At 41.9% G+C, this 20,638-nt stretch overlaps 1 protein-coding gene across 1 annotated transcript in view; it reads left to right on the forward strand.

Moving 5' to 3' along the window:
- The window catches only part of LOC125455580 (calmin-like), a 122,994-nt gene that overhangs the window by 80,761 nt on the left and 21,595 nt on the right, over nucleotides 1-20,638 (forward strand). Inside the window, exons 4-9 of the mRNA XM_048537718.2 lie at nucleotides 4,723-4,806; nucleotides 5,179-5,271; nucleotides 9,931-10,118; nucleotides 15,870-16,063; nucleotides 17,157-17,239; nucleotides 18,856-20,229. Coding sequence (XP_048393675.1) covers nucleotides 4,723-4,806; nucleotides 5,179-5,271; nucleotides 9,931-10,118; nucleotides 15,870-16,063; nucleotides 17,157-17,239; nucleotides 18,856-20,229 — 2,016 coding nt within the window. The remainder of the gene's footprint in view (nucleotides 1-4,722; nucleotides 4,807-5,178; nucleotides 5,272-9,930; nucleotides 10,119-15,869; nucleotides 16,064-17,156; nucleotides 17,240-18,855; nucleotides 20,230-20,638) is intronic.

Below are 20,638 nucleotides of genomic sequence, written 5' to 3' on the forward strand. Positions count from 1 at the left end.
ATTGTCTGTGCAGAACTACAAGAGATGGGAGAGATATTGAAAGAATATTTTGCATCAGATTTATTGTGGAGACAGAAATGCAGGCTAGGGAAATCGGGGAAATGAATATTGATGTCTGAAAACGGCCCACATTACATACAGGAAGTGCAGAAAGTCTTTTTAAAAAAAAACACAAAAGTGGATAAATCTCAGGGACCTGATCAAGTGTATGCCGTGGGAGAAGTTAGGGAAAGATTTCGGGGCTCCTACCAGAGTTATTTGTATCATCTACCGCCAAGGATGAGGTGCCAAATGACTAGAGGGTGGCTAATGTTGTTGTGCCTTTGATTAAGAAAGGCTGTAAGGGTAAACATGGGAACTACAGACCTGTGAGATTGACATCAGTGGTGGATAAGTTATTGGAGGGGATTCTGAGAGATAGGATTTACATGCATTTGGAGAGGCGAGGACTGGTTGGGGATAGTCAGCATGGCTTTGTGAGAGGGAAGTTGTGTCCCATAAACATGATTGAGTTTTTTTGAGGATGTAAGGAAAAAGATTATTATGGGCAGAGCAGTAGACATTGTCCATATGGACTTTTGTAAAGACTTTTCCACTTGAAAGCTAATTCGTAAAGTTAGGTAACATGGGATTCAGGGAGAGCTTGCCAATTGGCTTGACAGGAAATGGAGGTGGTAGAGAGTTGTTTCTCAGACTGAAAGCATATGACTGGTGGTGTTCCTTGGCAGTTGCTGCTGGATTCACTTTTGTTTGTTTATATAAACTACAGTTTGGATGAGAATTTAGGAGGGATGGTTAGTAAATTTGCAGATGACACTAAATTTGATGGTATAGTGGACAGTGAAGGTTATCTAAGATTACAAAGGAATCTTGATCAATTGGGCTGATGGACTGAGGAGTGGCTGATGGAGTTTAATTTGGATAAATGTGATATTTTGCATTTTTGGTAAAGCAAACAAAGGCAGGACTTGTATAGTTAATGGTAGGGCCTTGCATAGTGTTGCTGAACAGAGAGATCTACGGGTTCAGGTACACCAGAGATAGGGGAGACAGACAGGTCAAAGAGGCAGGCATGGAGCCAGTAAAACTTGTACAAGGGGGCATAGCTACAAATTGAGGGGTGATAGATTTAAGACAGATGTCAGAGGCAGGTTCTTTACTCAGAGAGTGGTAAGGGCGTGGAACGCCCTGCCTGTCAATATAGTTAACTCAGCCACATTAGGGGCATTTAAACAGTCCTTGGATAAGTATATGGATAATGATGGGATAGTGTAGGGGGAGAGGCTTAGATTAGTTCATAGGTTGGCGCAACATCGAGGGCCGAAGGGCCTGTTCTGAGCTGTATTGTTCTACGTTCTACATTCTACGTTCTACGAGTGTAGTTGGGGAGTTAGGGAGGATATAGGTCAGTTCAGACAGGACGGACAGGTCAAGGGAGCAGGATGAAGCTAATAGGTAGGAGATGGGGAGGGGCGAGGTGGGAGTAGGTGGGAGGAAGGACAGGTTATGGAGGCGGGGACAAGCTGGGCTGGCTTTGGGATGCGGTGGGGGAGGGGAGATTTTGAAGCATGTTAAGCCCAAATTGATATCGTTGGGCTGCAGGGTTCCCAAGCGAAATACGAGATGCATTTCCTGCAACCTTCGGGTGGCATCGTTGTGGCACTGGAGGAGGCCCAGAATGGACATGTTGTCTGAGGAATAGGAGGGGGAGTTGAAATGGTTCGCAACTGGGAGGTGCAGTTGTTTAGTGTGAACTGAGCATAGGTGTTCCGCAAAGCGGTCCCCAAGCCTCCGCTTGGTTTTCCTGATGTAGAGATACACAGTTTTTTGAAACTGCATCATAGACAGGGTGTTAAGAAGGCGTTTAACATGCCTGTCATCAGTGCTCAGACATTGAGTATAGGAGTTGGGACATCATGTTGAGGTTGTACAGGACGTTGGTGAGGCCAATTCTGGAGTACTTTGCACAGTTTTGGTTGTTTTGCTCTAAGGAGAATATTATTAAATTGGAGAAGGTTTAATAAAAGGTTTACCAGGACGTTGATGGGACTGGAGGATTTGAGTTGTAAGGATAGGCTGGGACTTTTTTCCACTGGAGCATAGGAAATTGAGGCGTGACCTTTTATAGAGTTTTATAAAATCATGAGGGCATTGATATTGGGAATGGCAAAGATCTTTTCATCAGGGTGGGTGAGTTGAAAACTAGATGGCAGAGGTTTAAGATGGGAGGAGAAACATTTAAAAGGGAACTGAGTGAAAACTTCTTTTCAGAGGTTGGTTCACATGTTTTGCCAGAGGAAATGGTAGCTGCAGGTATGGTTACAATATTTTAAAAGATGTTTGCATTGGTAAATGAATAGGAAAGGCAACAGAGGAATATGAGCCAAATGCAAGCAAGTGAAACTACGTTTAGTTTGGGAAACTTGATCGACATGGGTGAGTTGCATCACGAGTTGCACCAATGGGTCTGGTACTGTGCTGTGTGACGCTATGCCTCTGGTACGTTTACAACTAGGAGGTCACATGCTCTGAATAAGAAGTTTTGGAATTTTTGGAATGTGGAACAGGACGGGATCATGCATGTTGTAAGTGTGGTGTGAAGTAACATTTTGCTGGGTCTGCAAATTTTGAAAAGCAGGTGTGTGGCCCTGCTTATCATTTTGTGTGGTTGATATAGAACATAGAACATAGAACATAGAACAGTACAGCACAGAACAGGCCCTTCAGCCCACAATGTTGTGCCGACCATTGATCCTCATGGATGCACCCTCAAATTTCTGTGACCATATGCATGTCCAGCAGTCTCTTAAATGACCCCAATGACCTTGCTTCCACAACTGCTGCTGGCAACGCATTCCATGCTCTCACAACTCTCTGCGTAAAGAACCTGCCTCTGACATCCCCTCTATACTTTCCACCAACCAGCTTAAAACTATGACCCCTCGTGCTAGCCATTTCTGCCCTGGGAAATAGTCTCTGGCTATCGACTCTATCTATGCCTCTCATTATCTTGTATACCTCAATTAGGTCACCTCTCCTCCTCCTTTTCTCCAATGAAAAGAGACCGAGCTCAGTCAACCTCTCTTCATAAGATAAGCCCTCCAGTCCAGGCAGCATCCTGGTAAACCTCCTCTGAACCCTCTCCAAAGCATCCACATCTTTCCTATAATAGGGCGCCCAGAACTGGACGCAGTATTCCAAGTGCGGTCTAACCAAAGTTTTATAGAGCTGCAACAAGATCTCACGACTCTTAAACTCAATCCCCCTGTTAATGAAAGCCAAAACACCATATGCTTTCTTAACAACCCTGTCCACTTGGGTGGCCATTTTAAGGGATCTATGTATCTGCACACCAAGATCCCTCTGTTCCTCCACGCTGCCAAGAATCCTATCCTTAATCCTGTACTCAGTTTTCAAATTCGACCTTCCAAAATGCATCACCTCGCATTTATCCAGGTTGAACTCCATCTGCCACCTCTCAGCCCATCTCTGCATCCTGTCAATGTCCCGCTGCAGCCTACAACAGCCCTCTACACTGTCAACGACACCTCCGACCTTTGTGTCGTCTGCAAACTTGCTGACCCATCCTTCAATTCCCTCGTCCAAGTCATTAATAAAAATTACAAACAGTAGAGGCCCAAGGACAGAGCCCTGTGGAACCCCACTCACCACTGACTTCCAGGCAGAATATTTTCCTTCTACTACCACTCGCTGTCTTCTGTTGGCCAGCCAATTCTGTATCCAAGCAGCTAAGTTCCCCTGTATCCCATTCCTCCTGACCTTCTGAATGAGCCTTCCATGGGGAACCTTATCAAATGCCTTACTGAAGTCCATATACACCACATCCACAGCTTGACCCTCATCAACCTTACTAGTCACATCCTCAAAAAACTCGATAAGGTTTGTAAGGCATGACCTACCCCTCACAAAGCCGTGTTGACTGTATTTGATCAAGCCATGCTCTTCCAGATGGTCATAAATCTTATCCCTCAGAATCCTTTCTAACACCTTGCAGACGACAGACGAGAGACTTACCGGTCTATAATTGCCGGGGATTTCCCTATTTCCTTTCTTGAAGAGAGGAATTACATTTGCCTCTCTCCAGTCCTCAGGTACGACTCCAGTGGAGAGCGAGGATGCAAAGATCTTCGCAAGTGGCGAAGCAATTGCATTTCTCGCTTCCCAAAGCAGCCGAGGACAAATCTGATCCGGGCCTGGCGACTTGTCAATCTTAATGTTTGACAAAATTTTCAGTACATCAGCTTCCTCTATCTCTATCCATTCCAGCATGCACACCTGCTCTTCAAAGGTTTCATTCACTACACAGGTCGTTTCTTTCGTAAAGACAGAAGCAAAAAACTCATTTAGGGCTTCCCCTACCTCCTCAGGCTCCACACACAAGTTCCCTATGCTATCCCTGATCGGCCCTACTCTTTCTTTGACCATTCTCTTATTCCTCACGTAAGTGTAAAATGCCTTTGTGTTTTCCCGGATTCCTTCTGCCAAGCCTTTCTCGTGCCCCCTCCTGGCTCTCCTCAGACCATTTTTGAGCTCCTTCCTTGCCTGCATGTAATCCTCTCTAGCTGAACTTGACCCTAGCTTCCTCCACCTTATGTAAGCTACATATGTACCAGCAAACCTGAAGTATAATAGTAACTTTCTTGACATACATCAGTCTTTTGTGTGATTTGAATTGGCTGATGGCTCTTTTACTTTGTGCAGATGCAACAGTATAAACATTCAACGCATCGGATTTTCAGACTGAATAACATTGCAAAGGCCCTTCAGTTTTTGGAGGAAGGATATGTAAGTACTTTTTTGTTTGGGTTGGGGCTATGTCAACAACCTCTGTCCAACTTCCACATGTCTATGGTTGAAAATAAATTTTCAGTTAACTTCATTAGTGGTTTCTGTAAAGGATTGCCCTCTGTCCTCTCTGCACCACCTGGTTGATTCAGTGTAGCTACTTGCCTGCCACACTGACCTGGACCACCACACATTGACACATTGCTCCTATAATTGGGTTACTTTCAAGAATATTTAGCATTCTGACATGTTTCAGATACATAATTGTTTTTGCAGCACTATGAATTGTGATCTAGAATCTTAATCTGAGATGTCTGTCCTGTAACTCTGAATGTTTTGATCATTAACTTTCGAGTGTCTCACTGTTTGTAGGTGAGACTAGTCAGCATCGATGCACATGAGATTGCAGATGGTAACCCCTCGATGATCCTTGGCTTAATCTGGAATATCATTCTCCATTTCCAGGTAAGATAATAGCATCCCTCTCTCCATAGACTGAGTCAACCAATCGTTCTCAACTCTTTCAATTCAGTCAACCAAGTTGGGTTTCGGTGTTTGCCATTATTTTCCAGCCAGCATTATGACAACAAAGTTCAGATGATAGGGCATTGAAGTGGTTGTTTGCCAAATCATGCTTTTGCCTGATCTTCTGTAAGTGCTATATAGTTAGTGCCACTCCTTTTACCCCTAGCCTTCTATTTTTTTTTCCACATGAAATATTTATCTGATCATTTTTTAAGAAAGGAGTCAAGAATAGGTCATTTGAGTCAGCCAAGCTTGCCCTGCCATTCAATGTATTTGCATTCTTCCTTAAAACTTGACCAATACTTGCTTAATACACCAATAATATATTATGACCTGTATATTGAAGCATAACCTCCCTACTTTTGTACGCAATTCCCCTTGTGATAAATAATAACATTGAGTTTTCCTAATTTACTGAATCTGGATACCAATTCTTATAGTTCATGCACAAGGAGACCCAAATACTCATGCATCTTGGTGCTCAGCAAACTCTCACTATTCATGTAAATATGTTTTGTTTTTACTCTTCCTGCCAAAGTGGGCAATTTCACATTTTCTCACATTACACTCCAGTTGTCAAATCGTTGCCCACTCACTAAACCTACCTGTACTGTATTTATTTTTTTGTAGCCTCCTGTTCTTTAGACAAAAATTACACTGGATAAATGCGCTTGTGGCACAGATCTAAATTGGCAGGGTGGGCATCACGGAGACATGGCTACAAGGGGATCAGGACTGGGAGCTAAATATCCAGGGATATACACGCTACCAAAAAGACAGACAAGTGGACAGAGGGGGTGGCATTGCATTATTAGTAAGAAATGAAATTAAATCAATAGCAAAAAATGAAGCAGAGTCTGATAATGTGTAATCTGTGTGTGTAGATTTGAGAAACTGCAAAGGTTTAAAAAAAACATAACGAAAGTTATGTACAGGCCTGCAAACAGTAGTCAGGATTTAGGGGACAAGATACAACAGGAAATAGAAAAGGTGTATAAGAAAGGCAAGGTTACAGTGATCATGGGGGATTTCGATATGCAGATGGTCTGGGAAAGTCAGGTTGGTAGTGGATCGCAAGAAAGGGAACTCATGGAATGTCTACAAGATGGCTTTTTGGAGCAGCTGGTGGTGGAGCCCACTGGGAAACCGGCAATTCTGGATTTAGTGTTGTGCAATGAGGCAGACTTGATAAGGGAGCTTAAGGTGAAGGAACCCTTAGGAGGCAGTGACCATAATATGATAGAATTTACTGTGTAATTTAAGAGGGTGAAGGTGGAATCAAATGTAACAGCATTACAACTGAATAAAGGCAACTACAGTCATGAGGGAGAAGCTGACCAGAATTGACTGAAAGAGGATCCTGGTAGGGAAGACAGTGGAACAACAATGACAGGAGTTTCTGGGAGTAATTCGGAAGTCACAGCAAAAATTCATCTCTGGGAGAAAGAAGCAACCTAAAGGGAGGATGAAGCAACCATGGCTGACAAGGGAAGTCAGGGACAGCATAAAAGCAAAAAAAAGCATATATTGTGGCAAAGGGCACTGGGAAGCCAGAGGATTAGGAAGTCTGCAAAGACCAACAGGAAATCGAAGTAAGAAATAAGGACGGAGGAGATTAAATATGCGGGTAAGCTAGCCAGTAATATAAAAGAAGATTGCAATATAAACTGCAAAATTGGACATTGGACTGCTGGAAAATGACTGACTCTGGAGGAGTAGTAATGGGGAACAAAGAAATAGGTGAGGAACTGAATAAATAATTCTGCGTCAGTCTTCACGGTGGAAGACTTGAATAATATTCAAAAACATTCCAGAGAGTTGGAGAGGGTGGTGGTCAGAGGTGAGTATGGTGGCCATCACCTGGAGAAGGTGCTAGAAAAACTGAAACATCTTAAAGTGGATAAATTACCTGGAGCAAATGGACTAGTTCAAGATTCTCTTAAGGTTAACTGTAGGTTGAGTCAATACTTAAGAAGGACAAATACGATATTGGCATTTATTTCAAGAGGACTAGAATGCAAAACAGGGATTTACTCCTGAGGTTTTATAAAGCTCTCGTCAGACCCTGTTTAGAGTATTGTGAGCAATTTTGGATCCCATACCTCAGGAAGGATGTACTGGCTCTGGAACATAGGAGGTTCACAAGAATGATCCCAGGAATGAAAGTCTAAATAAAGAGGAACATTTTGGGACTCTTGGTCTGTATTTGATGGAGTTTAAAAGATGAAGCAGAGATCTAATTGAAACTTACAGAATATTGAATGGCCTGGACAGAGTGGACTTTGGGAAGCTGTTTCCATTGGTAGGAGAAACTGGAACCTGAGGACACAGTCTTAGAGTAAAGGAAAGACAGTTTAGAATGGAGATGAAGAGAAACATCTTTAGCCAGAGTGAAATCTGTGGAATTAATTGCCACCGAAAGCTGTGGACACCAGGTCATTGTGTATATTTAAAATAGAGACAGATAGGTTCTTGATTGTCAAGGGGATTTAAGGCGTACGGGGAGAAAGCAGGAGAATAGGCTTGAAAAACTTTATCAGATGTGATTGAATGGCAGAACAGATGTGATGGTCTGAATGGCCTAATTTCTGCTGCTATGTCTAATAGTCTACACCTGACTTGGGTAGTCTGCCGGAAATCAAGCCTTGCTATTTCCAGAGTCATAACAAAAGTTAATGTTTGAAAGAAATACACAAAATCCAGAAACTACTGATTGTCTGTCAGACACCAGTTGATAGAAAGCATGGGTTAAATGTTTGTACCGATCATCAAATCGCCATTTAAAATGGGTCATTAGATTCTAGGTGGAGGTAAACAATCAAATTAAGTAAACTCTACAAATTAAAACTCTAAAAGCCTTCACAAATGCTCCTGACACCCATGCATATGCGTGCCTGCACACACGTGCATAGCTAAACATAAACATGTAGACAGAGGGATTTATTAGGTTGGTTCTTGCTAATCTAAAGTCTTTCTGTCGACCCTACTTTTTTCCAAATGCTTCCACTGGTTTACAAGGGACAAGAGGGGTTGGTTCATATAAGTCTCTGACTTGTCCAATTTAAAGTCACAGCTTGCATGAACTGCTGAAGGAAAGATAGGCTTGAGTTCTTTGGGTTTAAAGTGGCTTACTGCAGAGGAGTGAGGGAGGGAATTTTGGTGGCTGCAGATCAATTGGATTCTCTTCTGATCTGAACTAACTTCTCTATCTTATTCACAGCCCAAGCTGTTCTGGTAACTGACAACAAATCATGGTTAGAAAGCAGGAACTGCAGATGCTGGAGAATCTGAGGTAACAAGGTGTAGAGTTGGATGAACACAGCAGGCCAAGCAGCATCAGAGGAGCAGGAAGGCTGATGTTTCGGGCCTAGACCCTTCTTCAGAAAAAGGGTCTAGGTCTGAAACGTCAGCCTTCCAGCTCCTCTGATGCTGCTTGGCCTGCTGTGTTCATCCAGCTCTACACCTTGTTATCTCTGACAACGAATCCACTTGTTTTTGACAAGCCAGAGCTTTTTGTCAATGATAATTTGCCCCTAGTCCACAAACAAATCAGTTTCATATGTAAACAACTTCTTGGGTCCAGTTCATCTGCTCCACAGGTACAGAAACAGAGAAACTCCTTTATTTGCGAAACATGCAGGCACCCTTGTACATTTTTGGTTTTCACAATAGCTCTTCTCATTTCAGCCCATGGTTTTAAAAAGGACAAAAATACAAATACATGCTCTTTGAACAATTTTCTTTCCTACCAATTTTTGTGTCAACAACAAACTTGATGCCCATATCTTCTATCCCTTCATCCAAGTCATTTATATAGAATATAAAAGTAGAAAGAATTTGTAAAACCTCTCTTTCTGTCTCTGTCTCTCTCTCTTTCTTTTCCCCTGACTTCCAAATGTTACCCAGTACTGCTATGGTGATATCTAATCTAATATGGTAATATCTAAACATTTAAAATTGATTGTAGGGGATCATCAGCTCTCTGGTACTACAAAGTCTGACTCTAGGCTATTTGGAAGTGAAGACTGTCGCCCTCTCCTTATCACCAACTGTTGCCACCACACTGGATCGCACTCATGTTTATCTTGCCAGTTTCTATGCTATTCTGGAAGCATCATGTGTTGGGATATATCTTCACACGCCAATTTGTTTTCCAATACGTTAGTTCATAATTCAGATGTGAGCCTCTTCAGTCAATCAGTGACTCTGTGGTAGTTGAAAGGGTGGGGCCAATCCTTTGCCGTGTGTCTTTTCAAGAAACACTTGCCATCAGGAGTGGAAGTCCTATCTGATCTTGTTCCTCCCTAATCCAAACATGCTGACAGTCATCATCCAACAATGGATAAACAAACAATTGAACCTAATATTCCATTGAAATTCTTCTTGCCTAACATGGGTATTCAAAAAGTATTCAAGCAGATATCTGCCTTGCCTACATACAAGAGCAGATTAAAATCAGAACTGTGGATTTAAGCTGTAGATCATGAGTGATTTTTGTCTGTCCACCTGACTAGCTTTTAAAAAACAGCATTAAAATAGCGCCCCGTTGTATTACTTTTTGCAGTATTTTGACAAATATTTTTGTTCCTTTAACTGCAGATAAAGGAAGCGACAGGACACCTTAAGATCTTCTCTCCCACACCAAGTTTGTCTTCCTTGAACAGCGGAAGTGATAATGACCTAACATTACACTGCACTCCTAAGGAAACAGCCCCTTCAGCTCCATACAAGGATCAGAGGAGGGTCATTAAAGTTCTCCTCGGCTGGGTGCAGAGGAGAATCACAAAGTAGGTTTCAACTTCATGCCCTTTGCTCTGTTTACAGCAGAACCTTCATTCACGTTGCCCTTGCAGTCTGGAACTCTCCCACTCAAAGAACAGAGAACAAAGAACAAAAAAAATTACAGCACAGGAACAGGCCCTTCGGCCCTCCAAGCCTGCACCGATCAAGATTCTCTGTCTAATCTGTCATCTGTTTTCTAAGGGTCTGTGCCCGTTTGCCCCCTGCCCATCCATGTACCTGTCCAAATATACCTTAAAAGACACTAACGTGTCTGTGTCTACCACCTCCGCTGGCAACGCGTTCCAGGCACCCACCACCCTCTGTGTAAAGAACTTTCCACACATATCTCCCTTAAACTTTCCTCCTCTCACTTTGAACTCATGACCCCTAGTAATTGAGTCCCTCACTCTGGGGGGAAAAAGCTTTTTGATATCCACCCTGTCTATACCCGTCATGATTTTGTGGACCTCAATCAGGTCCCCCCTCAATCTCCGTCTTTCTAATGAAAATAATCCTAATCTACTCAACCTCTCTTCATAGCTAGCACCCTCCATACCAGGCAACATCCTGGTGAACCTCCTCTGCACCCTCTCCAAAGCATCCACATCCTTTTGATAATGTGGCGACCAGAACTGTACACAGTACTCCAAATGTGGCCGAACCAAAGTCCTATACAACTGCAACATGACCTGCCAACTCTTGTACTCAGTACCCCGTCCAATGAAGGAAAGCATGCCATATGCCTTCTTGACCACCCTATTGACCTGCGTTGTCACCTTCAGGGAACAATGGACCTGAACACCCAGATCTCTCTGTTCATCAATTTTCCCTAGGACTTTTCCACTCCTTTTCTTCTCTTTCAGCCACCTATAATAGCCTCCCCATAATCTACTGCTGGCCATTTAATTTGCCACTTTCCTCCTTGGAATTCACTACATTATTATCAGGTAAGCCATGGCTCAGTTACTACCGCGCTTAGCAGATAACGTTAGTGTTCCCTCTCCTGCACTGAAGGATTCGGGCTACTTGAGAATGGCCTGATTGTTGCTGTATATCACAAAGCCATAAATGCAAGCCCATACCAGATATCAATATTCCTTCACTTGGGTCATAATGTTGGAACTCACTTCCACATAGGGTGTAACTGCACTCGTGGGATTATAGCCATTTCTAGGGAGCAACTGACCACCGTCACCTCTTGAGTAATTAGGGATGTTCAATTAATGCAGATGTAGCCAGTGACATCCACATCCCATGAATGAATAATAAAAACATACAGTTTTTAAGGGCTTACTCCGTGCTTTCTCTTGAATGACCTGGCAAATCAAGGCTCCTTCTACCCATGGAGGTGATAACGATACCATTACACACACCAACATCCGTCCCTCAACAAATGCCTAAGTAGAAAATATGTAATATTATCTCATTGCACATAGCTCTCCAAAACAGCAAATTACTATAGTACAAAACTTCTAAAAAACCGATTTGGCTGTGAAGCACCTTGGAACTAAAGGGATGTTGATTTTTACTTTTAGATATAGAACATAGAACATTACAGCACAGTACAGGCCCTTCGGCCCTCGATGTTGTGCCGACCTGTCATACTGATCTCAAGCCCATCTAACCTACACTATTCCATGTACGTCCATATGCTTGTCCAATGATGACTTAAATATACCTAAAGTTGGCGAATCTACTACCGTTGCAAACTGGAATGATGACATGACAGTATGGACTAAATTGTGTGGGAAGATAACACTGACTAGGGTTACATTCCTCAAATCTAGAAGGCTATGGGGCGATTATTTCTAAAATTTTGAGATACTAAGGGAGCAGATTGCATAGACAGAAACTGTTTCCATTGGTTGGGAGGACAAGACCCGGGCCGTGGCACAGTCTAAAGCTAGAAATCAGACATTTAAAAGCTAAATTAGGGAACACTTTTTTTCATAGTCATACAGCACAGAAACAGACCATTTGGTTCAACCAATCCAGGCCAAACATAATCCCAAACTGAACTAGTCCCTTCTGCCTGCTCCTGGCCCATATCCCTCCAAACCTATCCTATTCATGTACTTCTCCAAATGTCTTTTAAATGTTGTAATAGTACCCACATCCATCACATCCTCAGGAAGTTCATTCCACATGTGAACCATGCTCTGTGAAGAAAAAAAAATGCCCCCATATCTTTTTAAAATCTCTCCCCTGTCACCTTAAAAAATGTGCCCTCTAGTCCTGAAATACCCCATCCACGGGAAAAGACAACTACCATTAACTCTGTCTACACCTCTCATTATTTTTATAAACTTCCAAAAGGTTACCTCAACTTCCTACACTCCAGTGAAAAAAAAAGTCCCAGCCTGTCCAGCTTTTCTTTACACCTCAAACCTTCCATACCTGGCAACATGCTGGTAAATCTCTTGTGACCCCTCTCCCAGATTAATAATATCCTTCCTATAACTGGGCAACCAGAACTGGACACAGTATTCCAATAGAGGCCTCACCAATGTCCTATACATGCAAAAAGTGGCAGAAGTTTGGAATTCTCTAAAGTCAATTTTTAATATTAAATCTCAGATTAGTGCTAAAGAAATGAAGTGATAAGCAGATATATATGGAGTTATATTACAGTTCAGCCATGATCTCAATGGAGGGTTAGGTTGGAGGGTCAATGTTCTTATATGTTGTGAAAGATGCTATTGAAATTGTTATTCCATCTTTTAAGTGCCAAAGGAGATTTTTGTTACTTTAAAACCACTATAGAAAGAAAAAAATGATTTTCATTCTGTACTTGGCACCTGTCCTTTCATGACCTTCTGAGAGCAAAATATTAAACCATCAATATATTATACCGTTATTGTAATTGTAGATCTATTCACATTAGAACATGGAACATGGAACAGTACAGCACAGGCCCTTGGCCCAGAATATTGTGCCGACCTATTATCCTACTCCAAGATCAAAACTAACTTTCATTTTACTATCATCCATGTGCCTATCCAAGAGTCACTTAAATGTCCCTAATGTGTCTGACTCCACCACCACCGCTGGCAGCGCATTCCACGCACCCACCACTCTCTATGGAAAGAACTTACCTCTGACATCGCCCCTATTCCTTCCTCCAATCACCGTAAAATTATGCCCCCTCGTAATAGTCCTTTCTTCCCTGGAAGAAAGTCTCTGGCTATCCACTCTATCTATGCCTCTCATCATCTTGTACAGATTCTTAAGACTTGTGTGATCCAGCTGATGACATTACAGGTAGTTCTCCTTGAGATAGTTGCATTATGTGACCTTGCATTATAGAAAATTGCCTTTTAAAATCACATTATAGGGAAATCGCTGTAAAAAATTGCTTTAACTGTACAGCAGAAAGTTCATGTTATACAAATAGCATCCACTGTTCTTCACCTTGTCTATCGGTATTTGATTTGATTTATTATTGACATGTGCACTGAGATAGTGATGAGTATTGTTTTGCTTGCTAACCAGACAAATCATACCTTGTATAAGAACATCAGGGTAATAGAACAGAATGCAGAATACAGTGATACATCTACAGAGAAGATACATAGAAAGATCAATCTAATATGAGAGGTCCATTTATTAGTCTGATAACAGCAGAAAAGAAGCTGTTCTTAAATTTGTTGATGTGCGTTTTCAAACTTTTGTATCTGCTACCGATTGATGAGGGCAGAAGAGGGTATTCCTGGGGTGGGAGGTGTTCTTTGACGAGGTTGACTGCTTTCCCAAGGCAGCAGGAAGTGTAGATGGAAGCACAGCTGGTATTCATGACGGACTGGGCTGCGTGCGCAACTTGCTGTAATTTCTCGCAGTCTTGGGTAGAGCAGTTGCTATACCAAGCTGTGATATATCCGGATTGGACGCTTTCCATGGTACATCTAGAAAAATTGAGTCTTAATGGACGTGCCAGATTTCCAAAGCTTTGAGGAAATAGACGTGCTGGTATGCTTTCTTGACTCTAGCGTTGACATGGATGGGTTAGGATAAATTGTTGGTGATATTTGCTCCGAGCAACTTGAAGCTCTCGACCACTTCCACCTGAGCACCATTGATACGGATGGGGCATATTCTCCATTCCATTTCTTGAAGTCAATGACTAGCTCTGTTGTTTTGGTGACATTTGTATCTATTCAGTTTTAGTGAGGGAGAGACTGTTGCCTTTACACATTGTCACTAAGCTGTTTATCTCATTCCTATACTCTGCTTCGGTCATTGTTTGAGATCCGACCCACTATGGTGGCGTCATCAATGTATTTCTAAATGAAGTTAGAGCTGAATTTGCCCACACAGTTATGAGCATATAAAGTGACATTATGCAGTAGAAATGAAGTTAAAATAGAATAAATGAAGCTACTCACATATAATACAATGTGGAAGATTTCAAAACATGGGGGCTGATTACACAGCCTTGTGGAGGACTATGTTGAGGATTGTTGTGGAGGAGGTGTTGTCATCTATCCTTACTGATTTCAGTCTGTGGGACAGCAAGTTGATGATCCTGTTGCAAGATTTAATATAACTGTTACTTTGAATTCCCAGTCTGGAGAGTTTGATAGCCTTTTTCTTGATTAATCATACAGCAGAGCTTAGACTTTCTCAGCTTTAAATTACATGTATCATGGTTCTCACCACACAGTTGTGATCTGGAATATTCAGCTAAAACCTTTTCATGGAGGTAACTTACTACTTAACTTTTCTGAATCAACTCCTTTTCTCTTCTCAAGGATAAATTATTTTTTGCGTCTAACTTCAAGCAGGATTTCTGCGAATTAAACCCAAAGCTTTCCAGGCTATGGAGATCACCCCTCTCCCCACCACCCCCACCACCACCCCCACCCCCACCCCCACCCCCCCCCACCCCACCCCCCCCCACCCCACCCCCCCCCCACCCCACCCCCCCCCACCCCACCCCCCCCCCCACCCCACCCCCCCCCACCCCACCCCACCCCCCCCCCCACCACCCCCCCCCCCACCCCCCCCCCACCCCCCCCCCCCCCAGTGGGCAATATGCACTTTTTTCAAGCAGCTTGAACTCTTCAGTGTGGGAGAAGGAGCGCCACTGTTGACAATGCTGTCATTGTGAGATGAGTCCGAAATGTCTGGTGAAATACCTTCATCAGATGTATTTGCTAAAAGCTTTTAAACAAATGTTAAACATCTGTCCTGGGGAGAGATTTCAAGGCATTCAAAAAAGTTTGTTATCAGTTTAGAGATTATTTGTCACAAATCATGCAATCATTCTAAGATCATTCTACATGTGATAGATTGGCATAAACATGGGAGGTAAGGCAGGGAGACACAACGAGAAAGAACATTTTCACAAACAAATGTTTCACACCTGGAATGTACTGTCTCGAAGTTTAATGGAGGCTAGTTCAATTGAGGTATTTATGAGGGTATTACATGATTAATTGAATAGAAACAATGAATAACGAGTAAAGACAAGGATTGGTACAAAGGCAATGAGGACATAATGGTACAAATAGACTCCATCCACACAGTAACAATTCTGCAATTCAATTCTTATGTACCTGTGTCTGTCAATTGAGCAAAGCCTGTGGCACCTGCACATTTTCTGATTCAAACCACCATGGATGACACACCTAAGAATCGAATACCTTACTATGCTTCCCTGTTGTTGAGATGTGGTAAGGATTGATTTGCAGAGATGGCATTGTGCTGCATGTATGATTTATAAAAGTATCAACACCATGAACTTTACCATTATACAGGTATGGTGTAGCCATTCAGGACTTTAGTACCAGTTGGAGGAGTGGCATTGCATTCCTAGCTCTCATCAAAGCAATCGACCCAAACTTAGTGGACATGAGAAAAGCTTTGGAGAGACCCAACAAGGTCAATCTTGAAGATGCATTCAAAATAGCGCACGTCAATCTCAACATCCCACCACTACTAGAACCTGAAGGTATGGTAGAATTCTTTCCACAATGAATTATGCTTTCGCTGTACTTAGTCCAAAAAACACTTGAAGACAAGGTCAATTGCCAGCTAGTGCTCACTCTACATTGTTCTATTTGAGGGTCCTTTTTATTCCAATCTTTTGTTGAACTAAGTGATGTTTCTGATTGTACTTTGCTCCGATGCTCGCTAATGATGTGGTCAGACATTGTATTGTGCACTGTTTAGGAGTGTTTTTTTAACTGCTAAATTTTAATCATGGTACAATAAAAGTGATTTGCATATACTCATTTAAGAATGTGAGTTAAAGTGGGGAAACATTGTAAATTAATGTAAACCAATAGCCTCAATTATCTTGGATGTAACAGAAGAGAATTGCAAGTCACAGCTGTCCATTGACAGAAAAACAGGTGGCCAGCAGTTGAAATTCATAGGTGGGCATTTTAGCCATCCTGTTGATGCAAAACGTTCACTATTTACTATAATAAAGCAGGATTTTTTAATGTGTGAGGAGCCTGTCTGCCTCAGAGGTTTGCTATCAGATCTAGGTTCTTGGCTGGTGTGCAACCCCATACTCAAAATTCAGGTACAAAATTATATCAATGCACCTTGTGTTACTTCATCACTGATTTTGAGAAGAATCACAATCGTTTGGAAGATTTAGAGGACTTCAAAAGGAAGATGGTCATAAAATATTTCCAGAATTATTTTTATGGAACTTGAAGCAGTCTGATTCTCCTGGCTCTACATAAGTATAAATAAGCACCCCTAGATTGGTCTTGCCACCCCTCCACCTCCCCACCCCCACCCCCACCCTTCCCTCACTGCTTCATGCCTGTCCTAAGGAATAGTCTGTAGTATGCCCAAATGCCATTGACAGGCCACAATCCTGTGACATCCATTAGGCTCTTGTCAGTTCCATTCACATGATAGCCATGCATAACCATCATCTTAACTGACTTCCTATCCAAATCTTTTACTCAAGTTCATTTCCCTTCCTAATATTGGAGCTAGTCACAGTGTATGCCTTCCTGCCCTCCCCCTGAACATTATCAGAGCAAAACAATAACAATGTAGTGACAATTTTCCTTTCTCTGCAGATGTTGATGTTGAACGTCCAGAAGAACAGTCCATCACCACTTATGTATCGCAGTTTTTGGAGCATTTCCCTGTCATCGATGAGGTATGAGATTGTCTGGTATATTTAGCTGTTGTTCATCTGCCAGTCACTGTTAATTGAATGACTTTGGTCCAGCATTCATTGTGCAGGTATAATAAAAATGAAAAGGAGTATACATTACCTTGTTGGTGTGGTTCTCCATATTTTTTGTCATTGTGTCATGTTAGAATGTAGAATAGTACAGGAAAATACAGGAACAGGCCCTTCATCCTACTGTGTCTGCACCAACCTTGATGCCATTCTAAACTACTGGCATCTGTCTGCATGATCCATATACCCCTATCCCCTGCCTATTCATGTGTCTATCTAAATACCTGTTAAATTTTGATGTATCTGCTTCTATCACCTCCCATGGGCAGTGTTTTCTAGGCACGTATTACCCTCTGCGAGGGGAAAAAGAATCATGCTCACAGAGAAGGTGTTTTCACGAGTAGGAGAGACTAGGACCTAGGTCACAGCTTTGGTGAAGGGAGGACCTCTTTGATCTGAGTGAGGAGCAATTTCTTTAGCTTGAGGTGGTGAATCTGTGGAATCACTGCTGCACAGGGCTGTGGAGACCAAGTCATTGAGAGTTCTTAAAATAGCGATAGATATGTTTTTGGTTCTTGACTAGTCAGGGAATTACAAGTTATGGGGTAAAGGCAGGACCATGATTGAGAAACGTGTCAGCCATAATCTAATAGTGGAACAGACTCAATGGGCTGAATGGCCTAATTCTGCTCCTCTAATGGTAGACTTCTTCCTTTAAGCACCACTGAGTACAGACTTCTTCAATTACTGGGCTTGTTCACAACCAAGGTTTGTCCAAATTTGTAGCGTTAGCAGTGAAACCTCTCCATATTAATCAGCTCATGAAAAGTCTCTGTTATCTGCAGGGTAACTTGTTGCTATCAAAACTTTACAATGTTAGGGGTCAAGCCTGATTGGGTCAATAAGTCTGCTGGAGTGAAACAGCAACACTGACTGATGTCAGGAAACCTGACTGGGACGGGCGGTGAGCCTGAACTCAGAATTCAAAAGAACATATTTGTGTTCTTGTCACAAGCTAGCTTTTAGTGAAAAGCTATTAGATGTGCATGTTATCCCAGCTGATTCTGAAAGGTCACTGATGTGTTGGTGCATGAACTTCTGCAAATGAATGATGCTGCTGGTTTGCCTCTTAAATATGGCATCCAGACTTTGGGGCCCAGAAGGTCCCTGCAGGTTTCAGAGCTTGCAGCCTATAAAATTTGGCATTTACTTGCTTGTGTATATGTAATTAACTGAGAAGAATATTATCTCATGAGAAAATGCATCCTGCTGCTCTGAGCATGCCCCACCCGTTATTAGGCTTGTTGTCACACTTAAGTCTAAAGAAAAGAAAATCCCATCAAAATACAATTCTGTAAAAACTACCAATCAGATTACCAACACATCATCTTCTTTCCAATACCTGCAAGGATAGTGGCCAGTCGTGCTGAAACCAGTCACTGAGAGGTCTACGAGAGCAGATGTACAGCAATTTTTTTTTTAAACCTGCCAGTGAAAAAAAGTCGGCTTCTACAAATGATAGAAATTAGGAACATTAACATTTAAGCCTGGCTATTATATCTAATCGTTACTTTTTTTTTTCCTGACAGCATGATACTGCAGAATACACCTACGAATCTCTATTTGAGGACTCTCAAAACAGCTTTGCAGCCATGTCCTCAGATCTTAGTGCACGAGATTCTAATAACATACCCGTTGGAAACAAACATCGTGATTCAGCTAATGTTTCACCTCCCCTACAGGACCCTACAGTCTTTATATCCTCCCACCTGAAAGATGAGAAATTATCTCCACACACTATTGTGGTGAATGACAATCAGCCATTATGTAAAGAAAATGATAATTCTTTTGTTAATCGGGGCAGTAGTTCTGATGAAACAGAAATGGTTACCAATAACTTGATTGATGTTTCCCATATTGATAAAGCAAGTATGTCCTTGCATCAAGATAGTCAATTGTCATCCTCTGATCTGCACAATGTATTCCTACAACCTGCTTCTGACGCCAGTGCCACTGACATGGTTGAGGAGATTTATGTCCTGTTACATCCATTGAAAAGAAAATCTTCAACTGGTGAGAAAACATTGGAGAAGAAACCTTCCTCTCCAGTCCCTTATGATTCTCATTCACCAATTGCAGCAAATAATGTGTTGAAAGCTGAGTCCAGAGTTGAAACACCTGAATCATCATCAGAAAATCAAAGTGACACCTCCTTTGAAATCTCCTACTCATCTAATAGATTGGATGACAATCTCAAAAGCCCACAAGATCAGTGTGTTTCTTTATACCATATGGACATTCAATCTAATGCTAGTATGCCTGCTCGGATACGTAAAGTTTCAGAATCATGTACACAGACTGATGAAAAACCATCTCCTGAACAGAATGAGCTACTGCCTTCAGTAATAGATAATGCACTTGTGGGTGATGAAAAAGTATCTGTAATTCCACTTAATCTTGTTTACTATCCTCATTATGAGGTACCAGTATCTAAAGTACTTGAAGCTTTTTCAGTCACTGGTAGTCCTCAAAAGGAACTTGTCCCAGATGTTCAGAAAGACTTGTCACCACTGCCTGATGAAGCTTACCAATCTTGCTCGGAGCTCAGTGGTTCATTTTCATTGCAGGAACTTAGTCCAACATTCTCTGAAAAAACATTGTGCACCCCTGACCCTGATCAGATTGACAGCTCAAGCAACTCTAACCATGCTGGACCTGTTAAGATTGCTCAGTCATTTTCTTGTCAAGGAACTGAGTTGTCTCAGTTTCTGCCAGTAGCAATGCCTAACACTGCCAATGAAAGCATTGTGAACCCTCTTAATAAACTGCCACAACAGACTAACTTGGAAGCTATTAATGAACAATTTTTGGAAGGTAAATCTTCAGTGCCAAAGAATGGAGATCTTCAGATGTCCAAAAGAGATTATGAAAAGGATCAAGAGGAAAACAGTCCGGGTCCAAAGGTAACAAATGTTCATTACATTTGACACCCTGAATTGAGAAGTCCAGTATAATGTTTTGTAAAGCCTTCTTACTCTCGTGCAGATTACTGCAATATTTTTTGTGGCCTCATTTGCTTACAGTTCAAACTCTTAACATTCTGTTGTTAGTTGCTAGTCATAGTTGACCATGGAGTTTCAGAAGTCATTGGTTCAAATTCCCAATGGCAGTCTGAGAATTCAAATTCTGTTTGGCTATAATTCTAGAGATAGAAGTGGAAAGTTTCCAATCTCTTCAAGCAGTCTGACTGATGTAAAAATTCAACTTGTTCACTTAAAGAATTTTTAAGAGATTGGAAATTTACCATTCTGCTGAGTCTGGTCTACAAATGTCACCCAGTAGCAACAAAACTGTCTTCCTGATCTTTGCATA

This window comes from Stegostoma tigrinum, chromosome 10 (genome assembly GCF_030684315.1).
Source record: "Stegostoma tigrinum isolate sSteTig4 chromosome 10, sSteTig4.hap1, whole genome shotgun sequence".
Lineage (NCBI taxonomy): Eukaryota > Metazoa > Chordata > Chondrichthyes > Orectolobiformes > Stegostomatidae > Stegostoma > Stegostoma tigrinum.